This window comes from Leuciscus leuciscus, assembly GCF_965113295.1.
Source record: "Leuciscus leuciscus genome assembly, chromosome: 24".
NCBI lineage: Eukaryota > Metazoa > Chordata > Actinopteri > Cypriniformes > Leuciscidae > Leuciscus > Leuciscus leuciscus.
The window spans coordinates 28514332-28541162 of NC_138723.1; the positions used below are offsets into that span (position 1 = coordinate 28514332).

Sequence of the window (26831 nt, forward strand, 5' to 3'; positions counted from 1 at the left end):
AAGAAAAATCAAGCAGGTGGCAGCGTTCCAGGTCCATTTGTGTTGTATTAGCTTCATCAAAAGCACTACAATCACACCTGCTAATGTTTTAAAAGTTACTTCTACTTTCATTAGACATTTCTGCTGATCCCGTCCCGCTCCAAACTGGCTTTTGTCCCTTGGCACTTGCAGGTGGAAACGAGGTAAATAATAGATGAGATTCTGGCCAGTTCATCAGACAGATGTCTGCTCTTCATCGGAGCGCTGTTTGCTTCGCTGAACTTGCTTCAACTTTCTTAAAGGGCCCCTATTATTGATTTTTGAAAATGACCTTTCATGTAGTGTGTAACACAGCTCGAAGTGAATGAAAACATCCTGCAAAGTTTTAAATCTGAAAGTGCACCGTATATAAAGTTATTGTCTTTCAAAAGTAAGAGTCGACTCTGAGTCAATTAAATGAATCGGTTTTCAAACGAGTCATAAGCCGTTTCGTTGTGACCTCAAGATGAAACATTAGCATATTCCCCGCCCACTTATTGCGCGCGCAGACACCAGGGAAAACTTGAACCTCAAACACTGCAGCTGATTCCTGTGATACTGGATAGCATCATGTCGAGAAGACGCTGTGCTCTATAATGTGAAGGTAAAGCCAGTTTTTTTTTCACTGCTCAAGGACGAGCATGTGAAGAATCAGTGGTTAAAGTTCATCTTTACCAGGATATCACAGCAGTATAATCCTAAACTTTTGCTGTGTTCCCTTTATTTCACTGACGACTGCTTCTCAAATCTCGAAGTTCAATGCAGGATTCACAAACCTCTTGCTCTTGAAATATGGTGTTCAAAATACTAGTTTTGAGTTTTATATTGTGTTGGTCTCCTGCTAACTGGCTAACTCTTCTGCTAATCAGTTTGTGGACCACTATTACCTATAACTGTCTATTAATGCAGATTGTCTGTTGTTCTCACTACTTTTAGGAAAGATTAAGCATGGAGCAAGATTTGTTTTACCAACATTTGTTACATCAGTCATTCACATCAGTCACATCAGGCTAATGTATACATTTCATACATGCGCTGTTATTGAAACAGTTTCCACGTGTTCACTAGCCTGGTTAAAACCAGACCATTCTCAGTAGTAACTGAGTTATGGTCTGGCAAAGCTTCATTAATAACTCATTTCCAAAGGGGCGTCACCAACAGACGTCGCTCAAATGCCTCTGGGCGCAATTGGATAGACCTAAAACCAATCAGAGCGATCGTTATCGTGTAAAGCCATATGCTGCATCCCAATTCGCCTAAGTTACACTACGTCATAAAGTATGTACTCTTTTTGTGAAGAAAAGGTATTTACTTTTGAATGTGTAGCAAAAAAGTAGGCAAGCTTTGGGACATACTACTTCGTCATCTTTATCGGACGGATCTGTCGCGTGCGTCCTGTCACGTAAACTGCCCTGTCAATCATCTTGTCACAGTTAAAATCCTCTATTAAATCTAATTTAATTTCCTACCGTTTCAGAGAGAAATGTAGTAGCATGTTCATCTGCCAGTGGGTCTTTCATGGAGACTGTCCTCGTGTGTTTGCAATTTGAATATAATAATGCATTTAAAAGTTGGTGCGCTTCACCAACGGACGTCGCTCAAATGCCTCAAATGCGCAATTGGATAGACCTAAAACCAATCAGAGCGATCGTCATCGTGTAAAGCACGCCCCAACGTTTCTGATTGGTGCCGCGATTTGGACGGATTAGAAATGGGCTTGAATGAGCTCTTTGCCAGACTACTTGCAGAGCAAATCTAAATTTGCCGGAAGTTGTCTGGGTTTTCCCAGGCTACGCGTTCACCGCAATATATTACAAAATACTCGGCAAGTAATCGGTTTGTTGATGGACATGCACTTGTTAATGCGGATGGTGAGGAATTAGAGTTGCAACTTCTCATAATGCACATCAAACTGAGTAGTGCATCACTGAGAAACACTGAGTCCTGCTCGAGTCGTCCTTGCGATGGAGGTTCGGGTTGAAGAACTAGTTCTTCCAGTGTTTCATCATCGGACTCGCGCTCGCATTGATATGGTCAAATCAACGTCATTGTTCGTTGCTGTGTTTAGTTTGCGGTGTGGGAAGCCTCAGGTCAAGCAGAGCTAACGTTGTTATGGCAATGGGCGTTTTTGTTTTCGACGCGCGCGCTGCACGCGGTAAACCAATCACAACAGACTGAGCTGTCTGGCCAATCAGAGCAGAGTAGCTCACGGAAAGGCGGGATTTAGAGAGATTGATTCATCTGACGAGTCGTTTGAGAATCATTGAAAAAATGTGGTGATGTGCAAATGTATATTATGAGGAACTTAAAACAGTTTTGTTTTACCTTTGTTACATGTAAACCTGTTGTAGGAGACTCCACAACAACATTAGGAAACTTTAAAATCGCATAATAGGGGCACTTTAAATCCTGCTAGCCGGTAATACATTTCTTCCATTTTCCTTTCAGTGGTTGTGACGTATGAATCATACATTTACTGCACCACAGGAAATAAACATTTGGGTGAATGTCATTACTGTAATGCAAAATGTTCTCCTAGCCATTACTGTAATGTCAAATATTAATATAAATTCTATCTGAATATATTTATATTTTAAAATCCACTCTTCAGTGTCTCATGATCCTTCAGAAATGATTCTCATATGCTGATTTGCTGCTCAAGAAATATTTCTTCTTATTATCCATGTTGTTGTGCTGCTGCTTAGTATTTTTTTTTTTTTTTTTTTTTTTTTTTTTTTGGAAACGTTGACTTTTTTCTTTAAATGGAAAGTTCAGAAGAACAGCCTTTAGTTGAAGTAGAATCTTTTGCAACATTATAAATGTCTTTACTGTCACCTTTGATCAATTTAATGCATCCTTGCTGAATAAAAGTATTATGTGATCTTACTTTCTCCAAACTTTCGAATCATAGTTTATTTTATATATATTTCATATTTCAGTGGGATTCTGGAATAAAATGAGATTTTTCCAAATGATGAGTCCCAATCCAAATAGGTTGACGTAGGTCACTGATTAGCTTATAAAAAGCTATTGAAGTAACTACTTAGTCTGTTTCTTACCGATGAAATGTCACTGGTGGTTTCTGGTGTTGGTCCAGGTGTTATAATATGATGAAAGGGTCATTCAAACGAGTGTCAGACCAGCGGTCGGCTGCCCTCATCAACGACCCCTGATTAACCTTCATCACTTTCTTCATTTAGAGGAACGATTTTGTCCGTTCCGGTCAGAAAAAGTGCAATGAACGTCCGACTTTTGCTTCATTCAACGTGACAGCCGAGCAGAGACGGGGCTTATTCGGAATTAGACTATTATTCTTTAATGAGGGCCGTATAAGAGGCCATTAAGATGGGTTATTCAGTGTTAATGGAAACACAATGGGGGAAAAACTGCCGTGGAATTGACAACAGTGGCAATCCCAGGAAAAAGTTGGATTGAATTGGATATACTCGATGATGCATTCTGTGTTTAGGGGTTTCATTTAAAAATATATCGTTTTTATGTAAATATATCAGTGTTATTTTACTATGATTAATACACTATTATAGTTTTTGTTTATATTTTAAATCAGATTAAATTTTTTATATTTTCTGTTTTCATTTAAATTTTAGTATAAAAATAATTTTGTGGTTTTTCCATTTTTAATAGTTTTTTTAATGTCTGCTTTTTAATAAATTTTTAACTTTTAATTTTTAGTTTATTTAGTTGTAATTATTGTAGTACTTCAACTTTAATTAGAAGAAAATTAGAATTGTTGCCTTAAAGATAAAAGTTTTTAAAAATATTTTATTTCAGTTCTATTAGAAGTAATGAAAATGTTTTTATGGCTTAATTTGAGTTCATTATAATAACCCTCGTATATATTCTTACAAATGTTAAATTATGAAAAAATAAATAATGAAAAAAAAGTAAAAAATAATATTATATATTATATAATAAATAAATATGTAGTTCAGTCATGAAACTCAAGAGGGCACAGGCTGATGGTCCTTTACATGAAATCTGCAATCAATCACATCATTACCGCATGGCGCAATCTGATTGGCCTCCGCTGATCCTGCAGCCAATGAGATTGCTTGCTCAGCATTTAAATAGTCTGGTTCATTGTTTGTTGTAGTAAGCTGGTCCTCTGAAACCCTCCACCTCCCCAGCTCCACCTGCCCAGATCTGCTGTGGGATTTATATATCTATTTATGCAGCAGCATCATATCTCACATGCTCACAGCAGCAGTTATTTTATCTTTATATTACATCTATTTTTATTCATCTGAATGCAATTAAATCTTTTTAGACATTTCAGTTCATTCCCACCTTCCCATTTTCTTTCTGGAAATCAGCCTGCTTCATTAAAGTGAAATAGAATGCAAGTGTCATTTCAGGTTGAACCTCCAAGATAACTTAAACACATAAAACCTCTCTTTGTATTTTTCCGAGATGTGCAAGCATTTTTCCAGCTAAGCCTGATTCCTGAATGCTCTTCTCCGCCAGCGCTAAGACAACAGGAGCTCAGGGCTTTAGAAACCTTTTAGAGAAACACTTTGCAATCGATCATACACACTGCTGTCCCTTTCCCATAATATTAAAGGACAAAGCTACTTTCTGGATGCTGGTTTGAATTCTAAACACACGCTTTGTGTCAGTATAGACATTCTTCCGGCTGTCCGTCCCTCCGTTTGGCTCTCAGTAATGAGCCGAGGTCAAGCATCTGCACTTCTCATTTCAGTGGCCATGTCAATGTCTTCTGACACACGTATTCAGCTCTGCCCTAAATACTAAAATAGGCTAGTTATGCTACTCTGAGGCTAACTGGCTGTTATATAAACACTAAACTCAGGTTTTGTTTTGTTTTAGTGAACACGGTGAGCATGACGATATCACCCATGATTCAACAGGACGCCACAACAAGTCTAACCAAACCTCGATCTGCCAGTTAATCTACAATTAATGAGATCTCATGCACATGAATATTCTCTCATGACCCGATAAACCGAACTGCGTTCTATTTATATATTGAAAATGTACATAATACATATATAGCTATGCCTATAAATATTATGCCTATTATTTAATTATTATTTTGTAATTAATTATCTGGGTCGGGTTGCACCAGCCGTTCGTAGGCTCTTTCTTAAACTTGAATGTAAAGTCCACATTAGAGGCTTAGTAACTACTAGCTGGTTTGTAACTAAATCTGTACTTTGTTCTGTTGCAACATTTGTTCGTAAGGCAGAACGTTGCTAGTAGGTCGTAAGCTCTCCGTAAAGTAATACGTAGTCACATCGTTTAGTCTCGATGATCCAATAGAAGCCTTCAAATACGTCAGCAGAAGTTGTGTTGAAATGCCGTGAATTTCATTTATCCTTCATTCTAACTTATTTTGCCTCGCGTTACTAACGGTATAAATAAGTTTCCGTTAAATACGATAGCCTACTTTATCATGTATAACATAAGTGTTTTTATATGTAAATAACATTCAAAACTGTATTTGAAATGAAATTAATAAGGATCAATAAATAAATATGGATACAAAAAACATAAGAAATTACATAATGACAACATGGACCGATGCACACGGCGGCGCGCTGTATAGGACGGGTTCGTGTTAAAGAGCCGCTAACAAGGTAATCTTTTCACATAATGTTCTCTCTCTTAAATTGTAAGTGAGAGTAAATGTCAGCATTATCATATCTAAAGAATTGAAGTAGCAAAGAAGAGCTTATTGATGAGCTTATTGATTTTATTCCAACCGTTACTCCTGATCGGAAGCTGCCGTAAATATTTAGTTTATACGTGGAGTTACGCTTCAACTAAGTTTAATGATGCAACGCAAAAATATTTAGAAGTGCGTAAGTCGTAACTTAGTGTCCATGGTGTGTATTTTATGTTTCTTAGAGTATCAGAAAAGTATCAGAGTATCAGTAACACTTTACAATAAGGTTCATTAGTTAACTTTATTAATGTATTAACTAACATGAACTAACAATGAGCAATACATTTGTTACAGTATTTATTAATCTTTGTTAGTTTAAAATCCAGCTGTTCATTGTTTGTTCATGTTAGTTCACAGTGCATTAACTAATGTTAAAAAATATGTTGAAATCAATATTATCCAAGATTAATTAATGCTTTAGAAGTATGGTTAATTCTTAGATCATGTTAACTAAGGTAGTTAACTAATGTTAAATAATGAACCTTACTGTAAAGTGTTACCATGTCTATATTTATTTCTTCTGAGGAATTAGAGGAGTAACATCTGAGACCGTGTTTAAGACTCCATTAACCCTTCTGAGATATGAAAGAACAACATGTGAGCATTAAAATGGTTCTCTGAGTATAAACATTGTCTTTTCTGGTCCAGTGGCGGTCTAGAATATCTCCATCTTCAGTTTGTCTGTCCTGATTATGAGCGAGACACACTGGGCGGCTCAGTTTGGGTTCACTGAGCTCCACCTGTCTGATGGCTCGATCCATCTGGCATCCATCTTTGGCCACATTCAGCATTTTCTCTTGCTCTGCTGCCAATGTCCCGAGCAGGTGTTGTTCTCGCCTGCTTCTCACAGCGCGGTGTCCCACCGTTAGGTAATTTTATCATGATTTACGACAGACAGGTACCATTTATGATGCCGTCTTATCTGATTTACCCTGCGCCGCTGAGGTGGAGGATCCGCATCTGCAGAGACGCCGCACGACACTATGGGTGGCTTCACCAATGCAGATAATAAAAGAGGGATTTGACTGAGATTTTCAGGCTTATTTGTGTCAGTATTTATGTGTCCGCTGACTGTTTTTCTGATGGGCTCAGAATATTAATGTTGTTAGCAGCGTAAGGGGTTTTACAGTCGAAGACCCAGAACCAGATATGATGAATGAAGACCCGGAGTCAGAATTATAATAAATTAAAGAAAAGATTTACTGAAGTTGCAGTTTCATCAGGCAGAAGTCAGCTTCAGGACTCACACATGGAGTTCGTAGGCCGCTCCGCTTACAATTACAAAGATCACAGCAGTTATACCCTTCACCAAGGTCTAAGCTACGTCCTTGCTTCAGGTTGAATGATTCTCATTGGCTAAGAAATAGATTGACATGGTAATTTTCCACACATATACAGATAGACTGAAGCATATCTCCATCGATTATACAGCTGACACTCGGACCCTTAAGTTAGGCACGTCGTGACCTTCCAGGTCGCAGATCTGGGTTGCTGGGTGCCAACATGTCTCGAACAAGTCAGTCAATCTCCCATAATGTCAGTGGTTCCTTAACCTGTAACCAAAAAGACTAACACACACACCGACACACAGCTTCCTCAAGGCTGGATTTGGCCAGGCTCTAACTATAAACAGGAGAGTATTCCCAAAACATCAAGATAATGCGTTCTTTCTCTCAAGGAGAGGACACTTCGGTCTAACTGGAAAGTAAGGCTTTAACTGATAAATAGTCCCTTAAACTATAGACTTCAATGACCCCTGTGATAAATCTCACAAGCCTAGAGAAGTCATTCAACTCATGTGACATTTAGAGGAAAAATATTGATGAATACCTTGATTATAATCACTTATTAGATATACATTGAAGCAGCAGTTTATTCCAAAATCCACATCATTCAGCAGTAACCGCCTGTTAGACGGTCCGCGAGCACAAAGGTTTTTAACTGCAAACTCTACTGTACAAAAAATTATTATTTTCGAAATTGTAAATAAAACATTAAAAAAAATTGTTGTAATTTACCAGCTATTTCTGAGTGAAAATGAATTCCGTTCAATGGAATTGTTTCAATTTTTAGTTACTTTAATTTTCAATTAAAGTAAACGAAAACTGTCATTTTAAACTTCTCTGAGCACAAAAGGAGATATTTTGAAGTCTGTGCCTGTTGACTTTTCTATACAATGAAAATATATACAGTAAGGACACCAAAATATTGTCTGATGGGACATTTTTTGAGACTGACTGCCTTCATTCCCATGGGCTTTCATTGCATGCGTCAAAATTCTGCTAAATATCTACATTTGTCTTCCATGGAAGAGAGAAAGTTCTATAGGAAACGATGATGATAACATTTTCATTTTTGTGCAAATTATTGTATGTGAAGGGAGAATTTCACAAATGAAAAGATCAAGATTATAAACTAATCCAATCAACTGGTTGTTAGACTGTGCAGTAATTTGGAAATGTGATATTCCAAAGGAATTAATATTTTTGTTTTAATTCAAGAATAACCCAACAAAATGTTTAAGTAGTTAATGTTCCTCAGGGGTGACTTAAAAAAAAAAAAAAAGAGGTCCTGCGTGACTTCTGTAAAATATCCCCGTATCCACCAATGGTCAAAGAGAGAGAGAAAAAAAATAACGTTTTGCTGCGTTGTTGAATCTGCCATAACGTCTCAAGCCTGTTTGTTGTTCGAGCGACAAGTTATCACAGACTACAAGCAGGTTTTTAACAGGATTATTTCAGTGGAACGGCTTTATCCTCATTAAGATGTGTTGATAAAACATGAAGGAAAGATGGGGGGGAAAGGTTTTATACTGTATTATATATTTTATTTATATAAAATGTGTGTATATATTCAAATGAATCATCCAATCTTTGTGTGTTATTAGAGTTTTACATTGCACACTAGCCTATCAACATGCTAACACCAAACTATTGAAACTACTTGTGAATCTGTGCACTTCACATGAGTGTCTATATATAGAGCGTTTCAAATCAGGCACTTATAAGGGTTTTAATTTCAATTTGCATGCTTCCTCAGAAGGCAGCTGTTGTTTTCTCCCAATAAACCCCTGCATCGTTTATGAACAGCATGTGATGTAATGTATGCCCTAATGCAGTGCATGCCATGTGAAGCCCTCAGCTCATCCAGCTCTTCTCGTGTCCTGCAGGTGCTGGAGGCTGGTCTCCACTGGACTCCAATAAGTATCAGTGGCTGGAGATCAAGCTGGAGCAGCGGACGGAGATTACAGCCATGGCCACCCAGGGCCGATACGGGAGCTCGGATTGGGTCACACGCTACCTCCTCATGTTCAGTGACACGGGCCACAACTGGAGACCGTACCGACAGGAGGATAGTATCAGGGTAAGAGTTTAATTCCTCTGAGCCGTGCAGCTTCGCCTGAGATGAGGAGAAACATGCCCAGACAAGATAAAACATGTACACGCCAATAGATTTAGAGAGTGCAGGGCTTGATGCTTTTTTAAATTTGGACAATTTAGGAGCACATAAAGAACTTTAGGGGCACAATTAAAATTTTACAAATAATTTATTTTCCTTTATAAAGGGATACGATGAGACATTTACAAGCAAATTAATTTGAATACAAAAGCACACTATAGGACTTGAAATGCTTCAAACTGTATTTATTTAATATTTACAGAATTATTTTTATTCTAAACATTGAATCAGATTGTCAGATAGTTTATTTTTTTAACTGAAATACCAATAATAACCAGAAGAAAATATGTTCTGCACAAATGCTGGATTTTTAAATGTAAACAAGCCTGAAATACACAAGGACTCTAATTTTGAAATGTCTTCCTGCTGCTTATTCAAGTTATGAATGTTTACTTTATGGTGTTTGTATTGTAATAAGTTTTAGATGGTTGTAAGAGTGCAGTATCTATCTTCCTCACAGTATATGAGGAAGATAAATAATGCACTCTTACAACCATCTAAAACTTATTACACAAGTAAACATTCATAATTCATCAACAGATTCATGTTCAAAAATGTCAAAGGATTAGCATTAGCAGTGTCACATGATCCTTTAGAAATCATGCTAATATGCTGATTTGATGCTCTAGTAACATTTCTGATTATTATCAATGTTGAAATCAGTTGCAAACTGTATTTTTGTGAAAACCAGGACATTTTCTTTTCTAAGATTCTTTGATGAATAGAAAGTTCAAAAGAACCACATTTATTTGAAATAGAAATCTTTTGAAACATAATAAATGCATTTACTTGTGATCAATTTAAACCCCAAACCTTTGAACGGTAGTGTTATACATGATTATATAATTTGCATATTATTAACTACATCTAGTTGCTGTCCACTGCAATCTGTGACCCATCAGACCGGCCTGTGTGTGCTTCATTTTTCTCAAGATACTGTCGCACATATTTCGTATTTTTCTTCTTTTCACTAACATTTAGATAATTGAGTAAAATGCCAATAATAAATAGATCTAGCTAGGTTAGCCGATTGCTTTAAAAGTCCATGGATATTGTCGTTTACACTTTCTCCATCAAGCGGATGCGATGAGACGGATCGTTCGGTATAAAGCCTGTTGAGAACAGCAACAGAGAACCGTTAGTCACGAATCTGTCTGTCGTCAAAAGCACTTAGAGTTTAAGACGTGAGCTTCTTTTCCCTCTTCTGAGAGCGAGAACTTGTCGCTTCTACCAGTGGAGGATTTGCACCTTGACTCTTGATATATTTCACAGGCCACTTTAGAGCAAATGAGATGCGCCGCCTCAGCAGGAAACAGAGCAATTTGTTGAGCTTAACGCTCCACTCCACCAGACGGCTGATCCCTTCAAACGCACTGAGAACGCTACTCAGCTCCCAATTACTCTGAGCTAAGAAAGACCAAATTGCACACATCTCTGACAGATATAAGGACAAAATGAACATTCCTCCCTGCAAAATAATCCACAATAACTCTACTTTGCCACTTAAAATGGCTAGCAGGACCTTGGCTGGAAAATACCCTGATTATATAGGCCGACTGAGGTGCTGTGTGGCTGTTAGCTGGTTTAAGCTGGTCTGACTGGTTTCACAACTTTGCCAAGCTTGTGTTTTAGGTGGTTTTGTGGATGTTCAGCTTGTGTCTTAGCCTGACAAACTGACTGGTAGATTATATATTTAAAAAAAAAAAAAAAAAAATATATATATATATATATATATAATCATTTTATTTTGAATAATTATATATTTAATATTTATAGTTTATTTACATTTATTAGTTATTTTATTTATATATTTAATATACATCAAATATTATAGAATGAATAGTATATATATATATACACACACACACACACACACATATATATATATACGCATACATGCATGTTTTCATTTAGTTTTGTTTAATATGCATTTTAAAAAGTTAATTTATTTTTAATGTAATTTAATTATTTTCATTTCATATTAAATAAATTATGTGTATATAAATTAGATATAATGTAATATATAGAATATTTACATTTATTTATTTTTATTTATTTATATATGTTGAATATACAGCTTAAAATGTAACTATTTTTTTTTATTATAGAAAAAAATCAAATAAATGTGTGTGTGTTCCAGGTAAACCCTACATTATAAGGACAAAATGTCTCCACAAAGATGGCAATATCTAAAATCCTTGTCCTTGTGGAGACATTGTTTGGTCCCCGTGAGGAAAACAGCTTATAAATCAGACTAAATTGTTGTTGTTGTTGTTGTTGTTGTTGTTGTTGTTGTTTTTTTATGTGAAAATGCAGAAAGTTTTCTGTGATGGGTAGGTTTGGGGATAGAATATACAGTTTGTACAGTATAAAAATCATTATGTCTATGAAAAATCCCAATAAACATGAAAACACAACACGCATTTGTTCATATTCTGTGTAATAATTCATCTAATGTAAACACTACCTAAGAAACTCATGAGCCTATTAGTGGAGCACTGAGTTGACTGGTCATAGATCAGCGTAACCAGCCTATCTTAGTTGTGAGATCAGCATTTTTGATTAGGTTATTACTAGTGTGGATGTTACTGGACAAAAGTGCTTGTATTGATTTCCTTTAACACAGAGCCTGAGTGGATGAATCTGCTCATTGACCCATGGCGATGTTGAATCGCTCCGGTCGCCACAGGGTCTCGCCTCGTGCTAAGTAGAGCTTAAGTTATAGACTCGTCTCGTCGTATGTGAACCTACCTTTCAGGATCAACATTCTGCATCTTTATGATCCAATGGGAAACCATATAAGATGCAAGACTGCATTAGTGCATCATGTCAAACCACAAATATCATGAAAGGTCACGAAACGCTGTTGTTCTTTTTCATTTGAGGCTTTTTCTGGGAACTCCAACGCCGACAGTGTGGTGATGTACAAACTACAGCATCCCGTCACTGCTCAGTACCTCCGGATACTGCCTCTGGACTGGAACCCCAACGGGAGGGTGGGATTGAGACTGGAAGCGTACGGATGCAAATACAGTACGTATTTCATATTTACATTTCAAAAATGACATGAATTTATTTATAATTCATTCATTCGTATAATCTAAAATATTTCATGTTATGAGATGTTTATTTAACACTGAAGTATTATTTAAAAATGTTTCATGTTATAAAATTTATAATTGTCTCAGATTACTGTTTTTAATCAAGCTTAAACTTTCATCATTTAAATATGGTTTATAGTATCACATGTTATTTAAGATTTAAATATGATTTAAAATCGTTCATATTATGAAATGTCAAAACATGTATTTATTTATCATTTAAATTTATATATATATATATATATATATTTAAATGATATATATATATATATATATATATATATATATATATATATAAAAAAAAAAAAATATATATATATAATTTAAATGATAGATAAATATATATATATATATATATATTTGTTTGTTTGTTTATTTAATATTTAAATAATATTTAATAATTCATAATCAAGCTAACTATAGTAGTTTTTTAATCTTTAATCTAATTCTTCCTTTTTTTTCTTTCTTTTTTTTCTTCCTTTTTTTTTATTTTTAACATAGCGGATGATGTCAGTCTTAAGCAACACTTGTTACGAGCTCATATGCTGTCATGTGTTATGGCCTAAGAGCAGGCGAGCGCGTCCTGTGCTCTCTCTATCAGTGTGCTGATATATGACTGGTCTCTCAGAGGTCCTGTGTGGCAGCTTTTGTCCTGTGGCTCTTTTTGAATGAGGTGTATTGTCCCTGAAGTCACACGGGGCCGAACTGCAGAGCCTTAGCGTTTCTGCCATTGAGAGCTGTCAGCAAAGAGCCCGTCAACACACACACACACACACACACAATGTTTATTTGCCTCAAGTGCATTAACACAGCATTTGGATTGTTTCTATGTTCATAAATATAGCAGACCATTAGGGATTGAGAGTTTTTTCCCCCCATCTATTCGTTCAGATGTATAATTTATTGAACAGATCCTGCAGGTTGTGCCCAGTGTCAGCCGGTTGCATCATCTCTGAGGAGCTCAGGTCTCTCTCTGCTCCACTTACAGCAGTGAAGGTGCTGAGCTGTCCCTGAATACATTACAAGTGCCAATAGACCTGCTCAAAGACGCTGTGTACGCCTCCAATTATAATGCACACAGTTGAATTCTTTGCGTCTGGGGTTTTGTTGCCTCAAACACACACAGATCAATGCTTTGAAAGCGTCACAGAGTCCCAGTGTTTCACTCTTCAGGAGCGACTCTGAACATTAAACTGAAACACCAGGAACTAATTAAACATCTGAACATCACACATGCAATATTTATTTATTGTTCTTTATTATTTATTTGCTCATTGTAGTTTATGTATTATAGTTCATTTTTTATTAGTTTTTATTTTAATTTTTGTTCATTATTTACTTCAGTTTATTTATTTAGACAGTTCATTATTTATTTGATTATTATAGTTTGTTTTTATTTATGCATTATAGTTCATTTTTATTTCTTTATTATAGTTTATCTTGTTCAGTTCATTATTTAATTGATTTATTGTAGTTTATTTATTTATGTATAGTTCATTATTATTTATTTGCTTATCGTAGTTTATTTATTATAGTTCATTTGTATTTGTGTATTTGTTGTAGTTCATTATTTGTATAAATTATTTTATTTTACATTATTATTTATTTTTTAGTTCATTATTATTTACTTAAGTAATATTGTTCATTATTTACTTAGTTTTGTTGATTATTATATATTTTAACGCATTATTTGTTTGCTTGCTTGTTCATTTATTTAATTACGATTAATTTACAGAATTAAGTTCAAGCGTTGTTAACTTAGAGAGTGAAATGATGTGTCATAAATCAGTCATTTTTACTGAGCAGTGGATCTCTTGTCTCTGATCTTTGAGTTATTTTCTATCTTCACAATGTATTTGCTCCTGGTGTGTTTTCAGGCTCTGATGTGGCCGGTTTTGATGGCAGTGGTCACTTGCTCTTCAGGCCGGATCCCAGCGCCAGTCCTGCAGAAAGAGACGTGTTATCCATGAACTTCAAAACCCTGCAGAACTCTGGGATGCTGGTTCATGTGGAAGGCCACAGCGGACACACACTCACTTTGGAGTTATTCAAAGGGAAACTCTTACTACTGCTTAGAAAAGGTACTAATATGCATGTGCCATATTCATATGCCTTCTTTTGGTTACATTATTTGGTAACACTTTATTTTACAGTGTCCTTGTTACATAGTAGTAATAATACCTTAGTAATAACAGCATAATTACATGCAACTAATCCTACCCTAACCCTATAGTGAGTACATGTAGTTGCTTAAAGGTATAGCAGAGGATGTTTTACTTCCTGGTGGGTAGTCTAAACTATTGGTCCTCCTAATTGTCAATCATTCTAGTGAATCAATCAAACTTTTCAAAAAGTGGAGAGGGCGGGTCTTATCTAAAATTTGGAAAGATCCTCCGCTATACCTTTAATATTACTCAGTACTTAAATATATATTTACACTGTAACAATGACACCTTAAAATAAAGGTGTAACCCTTTATGACGTAGTTACATTGTACTTAATTAACTACATGTACTTACTATAGAGTTACAGTTAGGGTTTGCTTTTTAGTTAGTTAGTTAGTTAGTTACTTGTAATTATGCATCATTTACTGTTATTACTATAGTAAGTACATGTAGTAACGTGTTACTACGTCACCTTAAAATAAAGTGTTACCCATCTTTTTTATTAAAAGGGACCTGTTATGCATTTTTCCCATATTCTCCATTGTTGCAGCTCCTCTGTTCCCAGTCTGTCAGTAACGCTCTGTTTAGTTCCTGTCTCTATGAAGCCCCTCCTTCTGAAAAGCACACTGTGCTCTGATTGGTCGGCTGGATCAGTGTGTTGTGATTGGTCGAGCGCTTTGAGTGTGTTTGGGAAATGTCCCGCCCCTTACCATAACCGCCAGTTTAACACACTACTAACTAACTCAACCAGGCCCCGCCCCTTTATTCTGTGTATGAATTATTTAAATGAGGAATATTGTGATGTGTTCATTCCCGGAAGAAACTCAAGACTACAATGAAGGTGTTTCAGGGAGTTCAGAAACACTGACACTGATATACAGAATAACTCCCGCTGGAGGGACTTTGTGCTTATATATACGTATATATAAAACCTGGACATGTTATTCCAAGACGCTTTAAAGAACAACATGAAATGACCATGGTAAATCTGCAACATATGACGATACCATGGTACTATTCAGTAATTTAAGTTTATTGTTGGTTAAATTCTCCAGCAGATTAATTATCTCTCTCACTAATGAATCAGGTTTGCTGGTACATTCAGAAGGCTTGTTCTTCATAAGGTGTAAGACTGTAAAGAAAAGCCTTCAGGTGTCGTTCAGAGAGGTGTGGCACTGATTCACAGATTCCCATGAGCCATCTGTGATCGCAGCGTTCGGGTGTCACTGCCAGCGCCACAGTCTCTCTCTCTCCTCGCACACACTGCTGAACCTATGCTGCCTTCACGTGCTATGGAAAAGATGATATTTTCCACTTGTGAACTGGTATTTACCAGTGTGTTGTGTTCAAGTGCTTTTGTTGTCGTAATGTAGTACCCGCAAGGTCTGTGTCAGTAGAGTATCTTTTTTATCTTTACAAAAAAAAAAAAAAAAAGAAAACGTAAGTGTGGTGCTTTCTGATGATTAAAACATAATGAATAATAAAAAAAATAATAAAACATGACATAAAATGATTAAATATGAACCAAGGAAATTGCGGCGAAGTTGAAAATTGAGTGTTAACGCATTATATTACAATCGTTAATGACACAACATTGTATAGGCTACAAAAACTATCCGCTAACAGTATTCAAGACTCTTGCGTTGCTCTCCGCCATTTTGAAAAGGTCAAAGGTTATCTCATCTCGGCAACTCGTGCATCAAAATATTCTACGAGTTGCCCAGTTGAAAATACCACATGAGGGGGTGTTCATGTGCATTTTCCATGTCGGCTTTTGGTATTTACCATAATTACCATAGCACGTGAAGGCACCATTACAACTGTACAACTGCAATGGTACAACGTGCTTTCTGAACACATCAGGGAATAATCTTACTTCCAGACCCGTTTTCTGTGAGCTCACATCATTTCAGACTTATTTTAGACATGCTATGAGATGTAATTTACAGCCCGACACAGACCGGGCGGGTTTACATGGCTGTCATTCAAGACCGGAGCTCTCATTTGAACACTTTACAATAACCTTAGTTACTAACAACGAACAATACTTCTACAGCATCTTGGTTAATGTTAATCTCAATACATATTTTAAGATCAAACATTTTATGTGTTAACATTAGTTAATGTACTGTGAACATAGTTAATATTAAGGTTAATAGCAAAGGTTTATAAATGCTTTAACAATATATTGGTCATTGTGAATTTGTTAATGCGTTAATGTTCAAAAATAGACCTTTTTTTTTTGTGTAATTGACACAGGATATGTGTGTTATTTCTCTTTCCAGAATTGACTTTTCATAGCTTGTGAGTCTCACTTCCTCACTTGAGTATCAACTTTGTCTTAGATGTTTCTCCTAATATGCCTTTTGATACATAAAAATGGTAAGGTTCCATTTTTTAACATTAGTTAACTACTCAAACTAAGAATGAAAAAAATCATCTAAAAGATTTATTAATCTTAATTAATATTAATTTAAACATTTACTAATACATTATTACAATCACCAGTTGTATATGTTCATATTATTTAAAGGTACAATATGTAGAATTTTGAAATTTTGTTTAAAAATATACAAAAAAAAACACGTTATATATTTCTTTCAATTGTGTACTTCCATTATCCTAAATGTTTCCAAGAATTTGTAAATTCAGAGATTCACAATTTAAAAAAGTGTCCCTGTTATCACCGGTTTCCGCTCGTACTGCCGTAGTAACCATGGCGACAGACGTGGACGACTGCGTTACGTCTAAAACTACTTGTTGTTTTGATAAAAAAAAAGCATGGAAAAGCAGACTTTGGGACAAAAGGAGAACTAAAACAAGGATCAATATCAACATGGCAGCAAGTCTCCCCATGTAATCTCAATACTGTCTCGGAGGAGAAACATTTGAGATAAAGGAGATTTCTTTATCGAAATGTTCCTTACTGTTTTTTTTATCGGTCTGTAGTTGTAAAACTCACATGCTGCATGTCTGTATAAATTTGACAATTACTCTTTTGTGTGCGATTTGCAATTTATGTTTGACTTTGGCATTTGGAAATGTGACGATTGCAGCACTGGAGGATTCAGCGAGCTTGTGCAGTTTCGTCATATCTCAGCGTTACAGTGTACCGGTTGTACTTTATAAAGTCTCTTAGAGCTCAGTTGGGTCAGACCACCTCGTATCTGTAAATCTCAGCACATCCCGCTACTGTCAGGCTTTTCCATCGTGAAGTAACTGAAGTCTAACTGCTGCTTTCTCTGCTTTCAACCATAATTTCAAGCAAATTGAAGATGCCTGCCGTCATTTATTAGTGGTGTTTCTGAAAGTGCTAAAGTGGTCGCTCGGCCTCTCTCGGATAATGGCTCGACTCTGTTTGTCAGAAATACGAATGGCACTTTGCTGTTGTCTGTCGTCCAATGATGGCCGAGCCTTTCTCGTGTTTAGATGAGATTTACTGTGCCGAGAGGACATTGCATTCGCCCTGGATTGTTTTATAAGACATTAAAACATTGACGTTTAGGAGCCAACGTTGCATATCAATCACTTCAGGCTGGAAATACCTGCATGTGTTAAGTTTGGAGGCTAGAAACTTGATAATGAATAATAGATGACTAGAATGTGCAAATTTTATAAGGTTAACTCAATATTTGGATCGTCCTGCTCAATGTTGGTTAGTTTAATTCAATCTTATTTGCAGTTTCTTTGTAATTGTTTGTGAAATCCCTATGTTTGAATTAGAGAAATGTTGTTGTCTGTGTTAAAAGTGGTCGTTTGATACAAAAAAAATATATATATTTAGACATGTTTGATTCTTATAGGCCTTTTTAGTGGATGTTATGTTACAGCTGCACCTTAAGATAAAATATTTTTCTTCAATTCATTTTTTTTTTTGGTTTCATATTTTCTTTACTCAGGAGACGCATGAAACATCATGTAATCTCATTGCAAAGGTGAAACAGATCGTTTCTACACTGTATTTTCTCCTCTTGTCTCCGTCTATGATTGTACTTCAAGGGCTGTGTGAGTAATAGAATTTTAGTTTCTTTTTCATTTTGACTTCCAACAATTATGAAAACACAATGCCGCGTTCTGTTCCTTTCTTTTCCTTTAATCCTTTCCTTGCATTGTCACCCTTCCTAGTAAGTAACATCCAAATCAGTCAAGTCTACTCGTACTATACAGTCTCTATACAGAGTATTCTACTATACAGAGAACACGGACATGTAGGCTAAAGGCTGCTTTGGGCTTCGAGTGTGTGCTGAACCGGACAAATACACACAAAATTAGGGCTGCACGATATTGAAAAAAAATGCGATATTCAATAACTCATTAAATAATGCGATACAGTAATGCTTAAAGTGTGTAAAATAAATGTAAATTATCTTTAAAATATATTCAAAATTAAATAACCTACATATGTGTTTGACATTATTTTTGTGACAAGAAAACATCCCTACAGCTTCTGAAAGTGAACATCAGTGTTTTACTGTGGCCTAAGAAGAGTTATTTTAACATCAGTGTAAACCACAGGGTTTAGGGGTTCAGGTTATCCTACATTAGGTTTATTTAACAACAGAAACTGAATAATCAAATGTACTGTAAAAATAAAACACTGCTTAGTTTTCACTCATATATCCTGATTCTTATTAAAACTACATAAGTTATTCAGCCAAGAGCAGTGAGTGATTTTCTCTTCATCTTTTGTTCATGACCACAGTTATTGCAAGCCGTTGCGATATGCAAATCGCGATATATACATTTGCGATATTTCGATAATTTCGATATACTGTATATTGCGCAGCTCTACACAAAAATAGGTCAGAATGTCCATCTTGGGAAGATTTCACTTAAATGCATTAATTTATGTCTTAAGTGAACATAAACAATCGGGAAACGAATCGAATGTTTGTCAGTTTATTAGATCTGTCTTAAAGTGACAGCAGCCTAATAAACCTGCTCCTGTCTGTCATTTAATGTCAATCAAACAACAGAAGAAATATGGAGAATCATTCACTGCTCTTCACTGAATTACTTTAGTAAGAATCAATGTATAATAAATGAATACTGTGAAGAATATGCAGGTTTTTTTTGTTACATTTGATTATTCAATTTCTGTTTTGTAGGCTATTATTTTTAGTCGGCTAAATTGTTTTTCATTTGTTCATATTTTTGTTCATATTTTTTTTCTATTGTATTCGTCCTATTGTTTGTTATTGTATTATTGTTTCAACTCACTGTTGTTTGTTGACAGTGAAACATTTAGGTTTTTTATGCACCCACTGACAGGGACTCCTTAATAGTTTGCTTAGGGCGCCCAGACGTCTAGGACCGGCACTGGTTTGACCATTAAACATACTTATTCGATTTGCCATTTACGTTTGACTTTGGCATTTGTAAATGTGAAGATTACAGCACTGGAGGAAGCAGTGATCACATCTCAGCAGGTTGTGTGCCTTTTAGTGTGCAAAGTTGAAATTTATATATATCCTGTTGACTGGATTAGCTAAAGTTTGCAGCATTATATATTTGAAAGATATTCAGAGGGTTGTTTGAGAAGTGTAGTGGATTAATTTAATCTTCATTGTCCTTGAAATATTCTGACGTCCCAATCTAAAGCCTATATAAATATCCAGCACCAACTGGACTGAAATGTAGCTTATCGGAAGACAAACTGTGCCAAAGATCTGATAATCAGAAAGAGTCAGACGTGCTGAACAGGGGTTTTTATGTGATGTTGGTGTTTTGTTTTTTGATGCAGAGACAGATGTTCGTCGCTGGCAAACCGTGCCGAATAATACATCTGCAAACAAGCTGTGACATCAAGACTTATGCCCCATATCCCAAACTATTTTATTTTGCTGGTGGTTTGCATTCATCAAAATGTCTGTTTATGTTGTGCTCCAGTGCTTCATGTTTTGCCCCAAACTTTGTTAGGATGTATATATATCCAATGTTCTGACGCAAGGGTGTAACTTTGGTGTGTGGTGTGTGTGGTGTGTGTGGTGTGTGTGGTGTGTGTGGTGTGTGTGGTGTGTGGGGTGTGTGTGGTGTGTGGGGGGTGGGGGGTGGGTGGTGGGGGATGGGGGGCACAAAATGGTGGACAATCTTTTTCGATTTGAATCCCATTGCCTGCATTTTACATACATTTAGGGACTATGGTGATACAAAATCCAGGAGATAATTAAGTTGATTATAATGATAAATTCTGCCAAAAAGAATAGTAGGCTACGAAACTATGTGGGGGGAATGGGAATGGGAATGGGAATGGGTCATTTCCATAGGAAATGACGCCCGTGTTCTGACGGCATTGACCAATACTTCATAATTCCATCATTCATCTGACGACCCTGAATATAGATATTACATTTATTTTGCAGGTCGCCACTGACATTCATTTTGACACACCCATGAGTTTTCTGACGAGTCATTCAAAAGAAGATCAGAAGCATGAATTAAGAAAGTAAACAATCCGTTTTGATCTCGTGTTCCTTTCATGTCTATTTGCAGCATGGGTTGTGAGCTAAATGCATTAAATATGCATAGTAATACATTCACAGTGGATATGCATTTGAATTTTTGCCTTGGCAACTAACTGAAGTACTAGAACATTTAAACTGAAATATAAATAAAAATATAAAAAAACCTAAACTAAAAAAATTACAATGGAAACTGAAAATATAATGCTAATTTTATGTATTAACTAGATGTACCGCATGGCGGTACAAAATATGACCGCCGCTCAGGCCTGCACTGGCTTTCCACAAAAATAAATTACGTGGAGTAATTTGGCTGTATTGCGTGTTTATGTATATACCTAAAAAAAGTAGTAGTATGTGCATGTCTGTCTGTGTGTGTGTGTGTGTATGTGTGTGTGTGTGTTTGTGTATGTGTGTGTGTGTGTGTCTGTGCGTGTATGTATGCGTGCGTACGTGTTTGTGTGTGTGTGTGTGTGTGTGTGTGTGTGTCTGTGCATGTGGATTTGTATGTGTGTGTATGGGTGTGTGTCTGTGCGTGTGGATGTCAGTGTGTGTGCATGCTTGCGTTTGTTTGTATTCCTGCATGTGTGTGTGTGACAGTATCATCCTAAACCAGCAACCCTTCGCTCAACACCACCATCTACAGGCCGATGAGTGTACAGTCACTAAATGTGCACATAAATGAATTTATTTTATACCCCCCCATGGATGAAATTCTACGAAACTTAGCATACCCCCAGAGGATGTCAAGTTAATCATACACATGAAATATGGTGCAGAAATATATGCACATAATATTGCATTTTCATTTTTTATGGGAGGGGCGCAAATCACAAATGAGTGATTATGGGCTAGGTTGATGTGGGCCCTTAAGACCAACATACCATAAAAATTTCTTCATCCTCGGTGCCACGGTTCAGGTAGTTATTTAGGAAAAACTGCATTTTTTGGGTTTGGGGGGGCCCAGCGCGGGGGGGGGGGAGTGGCCCCCGGGGACCAAACGAAATTTTTCCATAAAAGTCTAGTGGGGCTACATGCCCACCAGATTTCATGTTCCCCGGTGTTTCGGTGTCCCTGGTATCGTTGACGAAAAATTCAGTAGATGACAAAAAAAAAAAAAAAAAAAAAAAACTTTGACAATCCCTATATGACCGCTTTCGCAAGCTACGCTAGCGGCGGTCATAATTAACATCATCGAGACAATCCAAATGACAATCTAAATGACATCTAAGTGATGTCACGGGTTGTGCCCTTCATGCTTATTGCACACCCCGTGATTGGCTGGTGTAAAAGCGTAACTTTTTAAAGCCTCAAAGCCTTACTTATCAACTGCAGACAGCGCTCTCACCTCCTGATTCTGACGGAGATGCGGAGATGTTTACAGCAGATTTATTTCAACCACTGCTTTGACACTCAGGCAACACTTCTACTCTGTGTTATTATGGTTATATTAAGAACTGACATATTTTGGGGAGACAAATGTATCTATTGCATAAACAGGACGACTTTCAGATGACAGTGGCAAACATTTCAGAAGGGTTTATTTACAGCGGAAGGAAATATCTTTAGGATGGTGGTTCAGAGAATAAATGGATAAATGAAACGCCTCCATTGTAGTCTTGAGTTTCTTCCGGGAACGAACACGTCACAATATTCCTCATTTAAATAATTAATATGCAGAATAAAGGGGCGGGGCCTGGTTGAGTTAATTAGTAGTGTGTTAAACTGGTGGTTATGGTAAGGGACGGGACATCTCCCAAACACACTCAAAGCGCTCGACCAATCACAACACACTGATCCAGCCGACCAATCAGAGCACAGTGTGCTTTTCAGAAGGAGGGGCTTCATAGAGACAGGAACTAAACAGAGCGTTACTGACAGATTGGGAAGAGAGGAGCTGCAATAATGGAGAATATGAGGGAGTTTTTTGGACGTTCAAGCATGAAAACCTTTTCTAGTCGGTCACGACTTTGAAAATGGGCATAATAGGCCCCTTTAAGGATTTTTTTTTTTTTTTTACAATTTTGGTACTTCGTTAGGTCGCCACTTGATGTCCAGTGTTAAAGCCTCAAGCTAAAAATTGTCAAAAATTCAGGGTCACTTTTATCGAGATAACAGAAGAGGACAGGCGTTTCTCAAATTTTCAATGTCAGATTGAAAAAGTGTTGTCATATATTATTATATATGACAACACCATTATGCCCGTGGCGTTAATTAGAGCCGCTCTTCAAATGCAAATATGAGTATAATTGTCGTATGAGCGAACAGGAGAGGTCAAGGCTGAGAGCAGCAGATCTGCCTTCTAAAAGGAACAAAGATCATGAAATATTGAGCAGCGAAACACTAAATGTTAAATGACATCAGAGCGTACAGCCGTCCTCGCATGTGCATAAAAACAAAGCAGAGCTTGTTTATATTCTGATGGTAACTGACCAGCGGCTCGACCGACGGCACGTCTCTGGAACTCTGATAAATAATTGATAGACGTGTTGCGTAACGTAAAGCATTGAAGGGAGAACATGCATGTAGCTTCTCTGCTGTCATTCTGTGGCACATTTGTAAAGAACGTTTTCCGTAGGTCTAAATTTCATTGTCTGTGTGTGTTTTAGCGTCACTTATAGTTTGTTAATATTTAGAATTTTTTTGCCTTAAGTCTTGTTTGGATTATTAAAGTACTGTTTGCCTCACCTTAACTCTCTTTCCTTGTCAACCAGACATGGCAACTCCACTTTAAAAATGTTTCTCTTCACAGTTGTAAATTTACAAAGGTTATTGGAGTACATTTGACAAGAAAATGCTATTTTTGTGTAATATTTCTTTGTTACTGTGCTGCGCTGTCATTCTGTGACACGTTCCTAATGAAAGTTTCCTGCAGGCATATATTTCACTGTCTGTGTTATTTTAGTGTCACTCTTATACTTTTATACTTTTATAGTTTGAATTAGGTTTTATTTTTATATTGTCTCTAAAGTTTTAGTAAGTTTGTTGTGTATTTTTGTCATTTGTATTCATTTAAAAAAAAAAAACATGTCTATAGTTTCGTAGTAGTAGTAGTAGTAGTAGTAGTAGTAGTAGTAGTAGTAGTAGTAGTAGTATGTCTTAGTACTTCAACAAAAATGAGAAATGCTTATATATATATATATATATATATATATATATATATATATATATATATATATATATTTTTTTTTTTACATTTTATTTTATTTCAATGTTATAAAATGTTATACATTTTTTTATGTTTTAGTTGTAGTTAACAGTAATAACCCTGCAATTTTCAATCTTTTTTTCTTAAATTATACATGGCTATAATTATACTTGGCTATGTTCGGAAATGAAAACTTGCAAGTTGGCCGAACCTGATTTTACCAAGAGTGACATGTTCCTGGATCAACATCAACAAAGTTCAAATCAACCAATCAGATTTGAGGGGCAAGTTTAGGCTTACAGAAAGGGTTAGGTGCTTCTACATCATTGTTTTTCACCTTTCATTTCCCTCTGATTTTAGGGATAACTAATGGGTAAGGTTAGGTTTAGGGGTAGGAATACATTTTTTTTGAACAGGAATGTTGTTCCAAGATGAACAAAATAGGTTGACACAGGAGCATGTCTAACTTTGCAAAATGTGTGACGTTCTGCAAACTGTTTGCCACATACTGGACAGTAAATTCTGTATACTACTTATTATGTATAAAAATACTATTTGTAAAACAACAAATGTTTCAAACAGCTGCATTGTTGTCACATGACCTCCATGTTAATCCAGTGAACATCTCAGGAATAGAAATGGTCATTGCATTTTTTCTAATGCCAGTTTCTGCTGAAAGACGTGAAAGGTTTAACCAAACATCAACAAAGCGTCCTAACCAGCAGTCGATCCTGTGTTTGATTCAGGCAGGGGTTCGGTGGGGGATGTTCACCCTCTCGTGTCACTAGGCAGTCTGCTGGACGACCAGCACTGGCACCACGTCACCATCGAGCGGGTTCGAGGACTAGTTAACTTCACCGTGGACAAGAACACCCAGCAGTTACAGCTCGCTGAGTACTCCAGTCACTCTGAGATGAACGAGGTGAGCCTTCACGACCTCTCACACCATTAGTCCAGTAACTTACAGAGCAGCTCGTAGCATTTTAAAATGAACATGAATTATACATACAACATAAATGAACTACAATGTCCATGTATAATTAGTTTAGTAAGAGCTTTCACTTTATTCACTTTGTACACTGCTAGTTTATGTTCATTTCGACACATATCTTAAGACTTATATTACAGTAAACTAGCATCATGTTCACATCATGTTCAAGGCAAGGCAAGTTTATTTATGGCACATTTCATACACAATAGTTCTTCAAAATGCTTTACATAAAATGTTTAAAAAAAAAATAGGGGTCATAAAAAGGCACATAAGAAATAAAACAACAAACAATAAAAAGGTAAGAAATAATAATAAATAAAATAATAAATATATAAAAATTATTAAAATAAATGAATATAGCTGTAAAAGTTACATAATAAATAAAGAATAAAAATAAATAATTATTAATAATAATAATAATAATTATTATTAATAATAATAATAGTAATAGTAATACAAATTAGTAGTATTATTCCCATAATATATGCATTTGTATATAGATATTTAAATAAGATATATTTTTATTTGGGAATAACTTGACACTGACAAGGTTACTAAGTGATTTTCTCACACTAATCTTATGTTAACACTTTAGTCTTGGAGTTAGATTTTTGAAACTATTTTAATAATTACAGTTTTTTAAAGTATTACTCCGTTTCATTACAGTAAATGCAGATTTTGCATGTTTTTTGGACTCATGGATGAGTTGACATGATTTTTAAACATTTTTAAAACGGCATACCTTAACTTTTGGCCAATCAAATATTGCATCAAGAAAGAGTTGCTTTCAGGTTTATTTGACACACTGTAAATAAAATAAAGATGAGCTTTGCGTTGTTGGATGCAGTATCGCCAGTGTGTCGATAAGAGTTTAGCTTATATTGAATGAGTAACACTCCATTAATCTGTGTGATTCCTGACACGAATCTGTCTTTCTTTCACAAGATCAGTTTTGGTGGCACTTCATTGGCCGGACTCCAGAAATCCCATTCTAGAAGAAACTTCCACGGCTGCTTGGAAAATGTGCTTTACAACGATATCAGTGTGATTAATCGAGCCAGAGAGAAGCAAGTGGCCATTGCAGTAAGCAGAAACCATGTGTTAATACAGTTACGTCTTCGGGTTGCTTTTTTCTTTTTTTTGCTTCTTAGCAATTGTCATTTGTTGGCTGCCTAATTTTTCCATAATGAGAGCTTTGCATTTCTGTGACCCGTACCATGTTCTCCTCCATTATACACGTTTTTTGCATTTTTTTTTTTACAACCACTGCCTTGGGAATTTGGGGGTTAAACCAATTACCAACCCTTTAATTCATTGTCGTAATGACCGTGATAGTGGTATCAGGAACAGCCAGGAAAGCAAATGCATAATTTATTAGGCAGACGTCATGGCTTTACTTTACTCTCACAAATGTAGCTCGTATTAAAAAAATGGTATTGGTTATACCACAATATTTTGTGCTTTCATAGGGGAATGTCACCTTTACATGCACCGAATCCATTGATGTGCCAGTGACGTTTGCCAGTCCTGGAAGTTTCCTCGGTTTGCCGTGGGTCTCCAGTGGAGAAAGTGTGTCGGTCAGTCTGCAATTCAGAACGTGGAACAGAGCGGGCCTGCTGATGACCTTTGACCTGCAGCATAATGCAGGAACGCTGTGGCTTTATCTGAGCGAGGCGAGAGCACGACTACAGATCCACAAGACCGGACGGATCGTGACGGACATCACAGCAGGTTGAACTCAGATATAAGCACGTATATAAAGTTTCAGTTTGTTTGATAGT

General features: G+C 36.2%; 1 protein-coding gene and 1 long non-coding RNA gene across 3 annotated transcripts in view; one reads left to right on the forward strand and one right to left on the reverse strand.

Annotated features, from left to right (window-relative positions):
- cntnap3 (contactin associated protein family member 3) overlaps window positions 1–26831 on the forward strand; it is a 142391-nt gene that overhangs the window by 44515 nt on the left and 71045 nt on the right. For both annotated transcript variants that reach the window (XM_082157941.1, XM_082157942.1), the window contains exons 3-8: window positions 8895–9088; window positions 12070–12217; window positions 14163–14366; window positions 24806–24981; window positions 25996–26133; window positions 26520–26781. In XM_082157941.1, the coding sequence (XP_082014067.1) occupies window positions 8895–9088; window positions 12070–12217; window positions 14163–14366; window positions 24806–24981; window positions 25996–26133; window positions 26520–26781 (1122 nt within the window). The remainder of the gene's footprint in view (window positions 1–8894; window positions 9089–12069; window positions 12218–14162; window positions 14367–24805; window positions 24982–25995; window positions 26134–26519; window positions 26782–26831) is intronic.
- Window positions 1–26831, reverse strand: part of LOC309489365 — a 72732-nt gene that overhangs the window by 34438 nt on the left and 11463 nt on the right. The gene's annotated exons all lie outside the window — the stretch shown is intronic.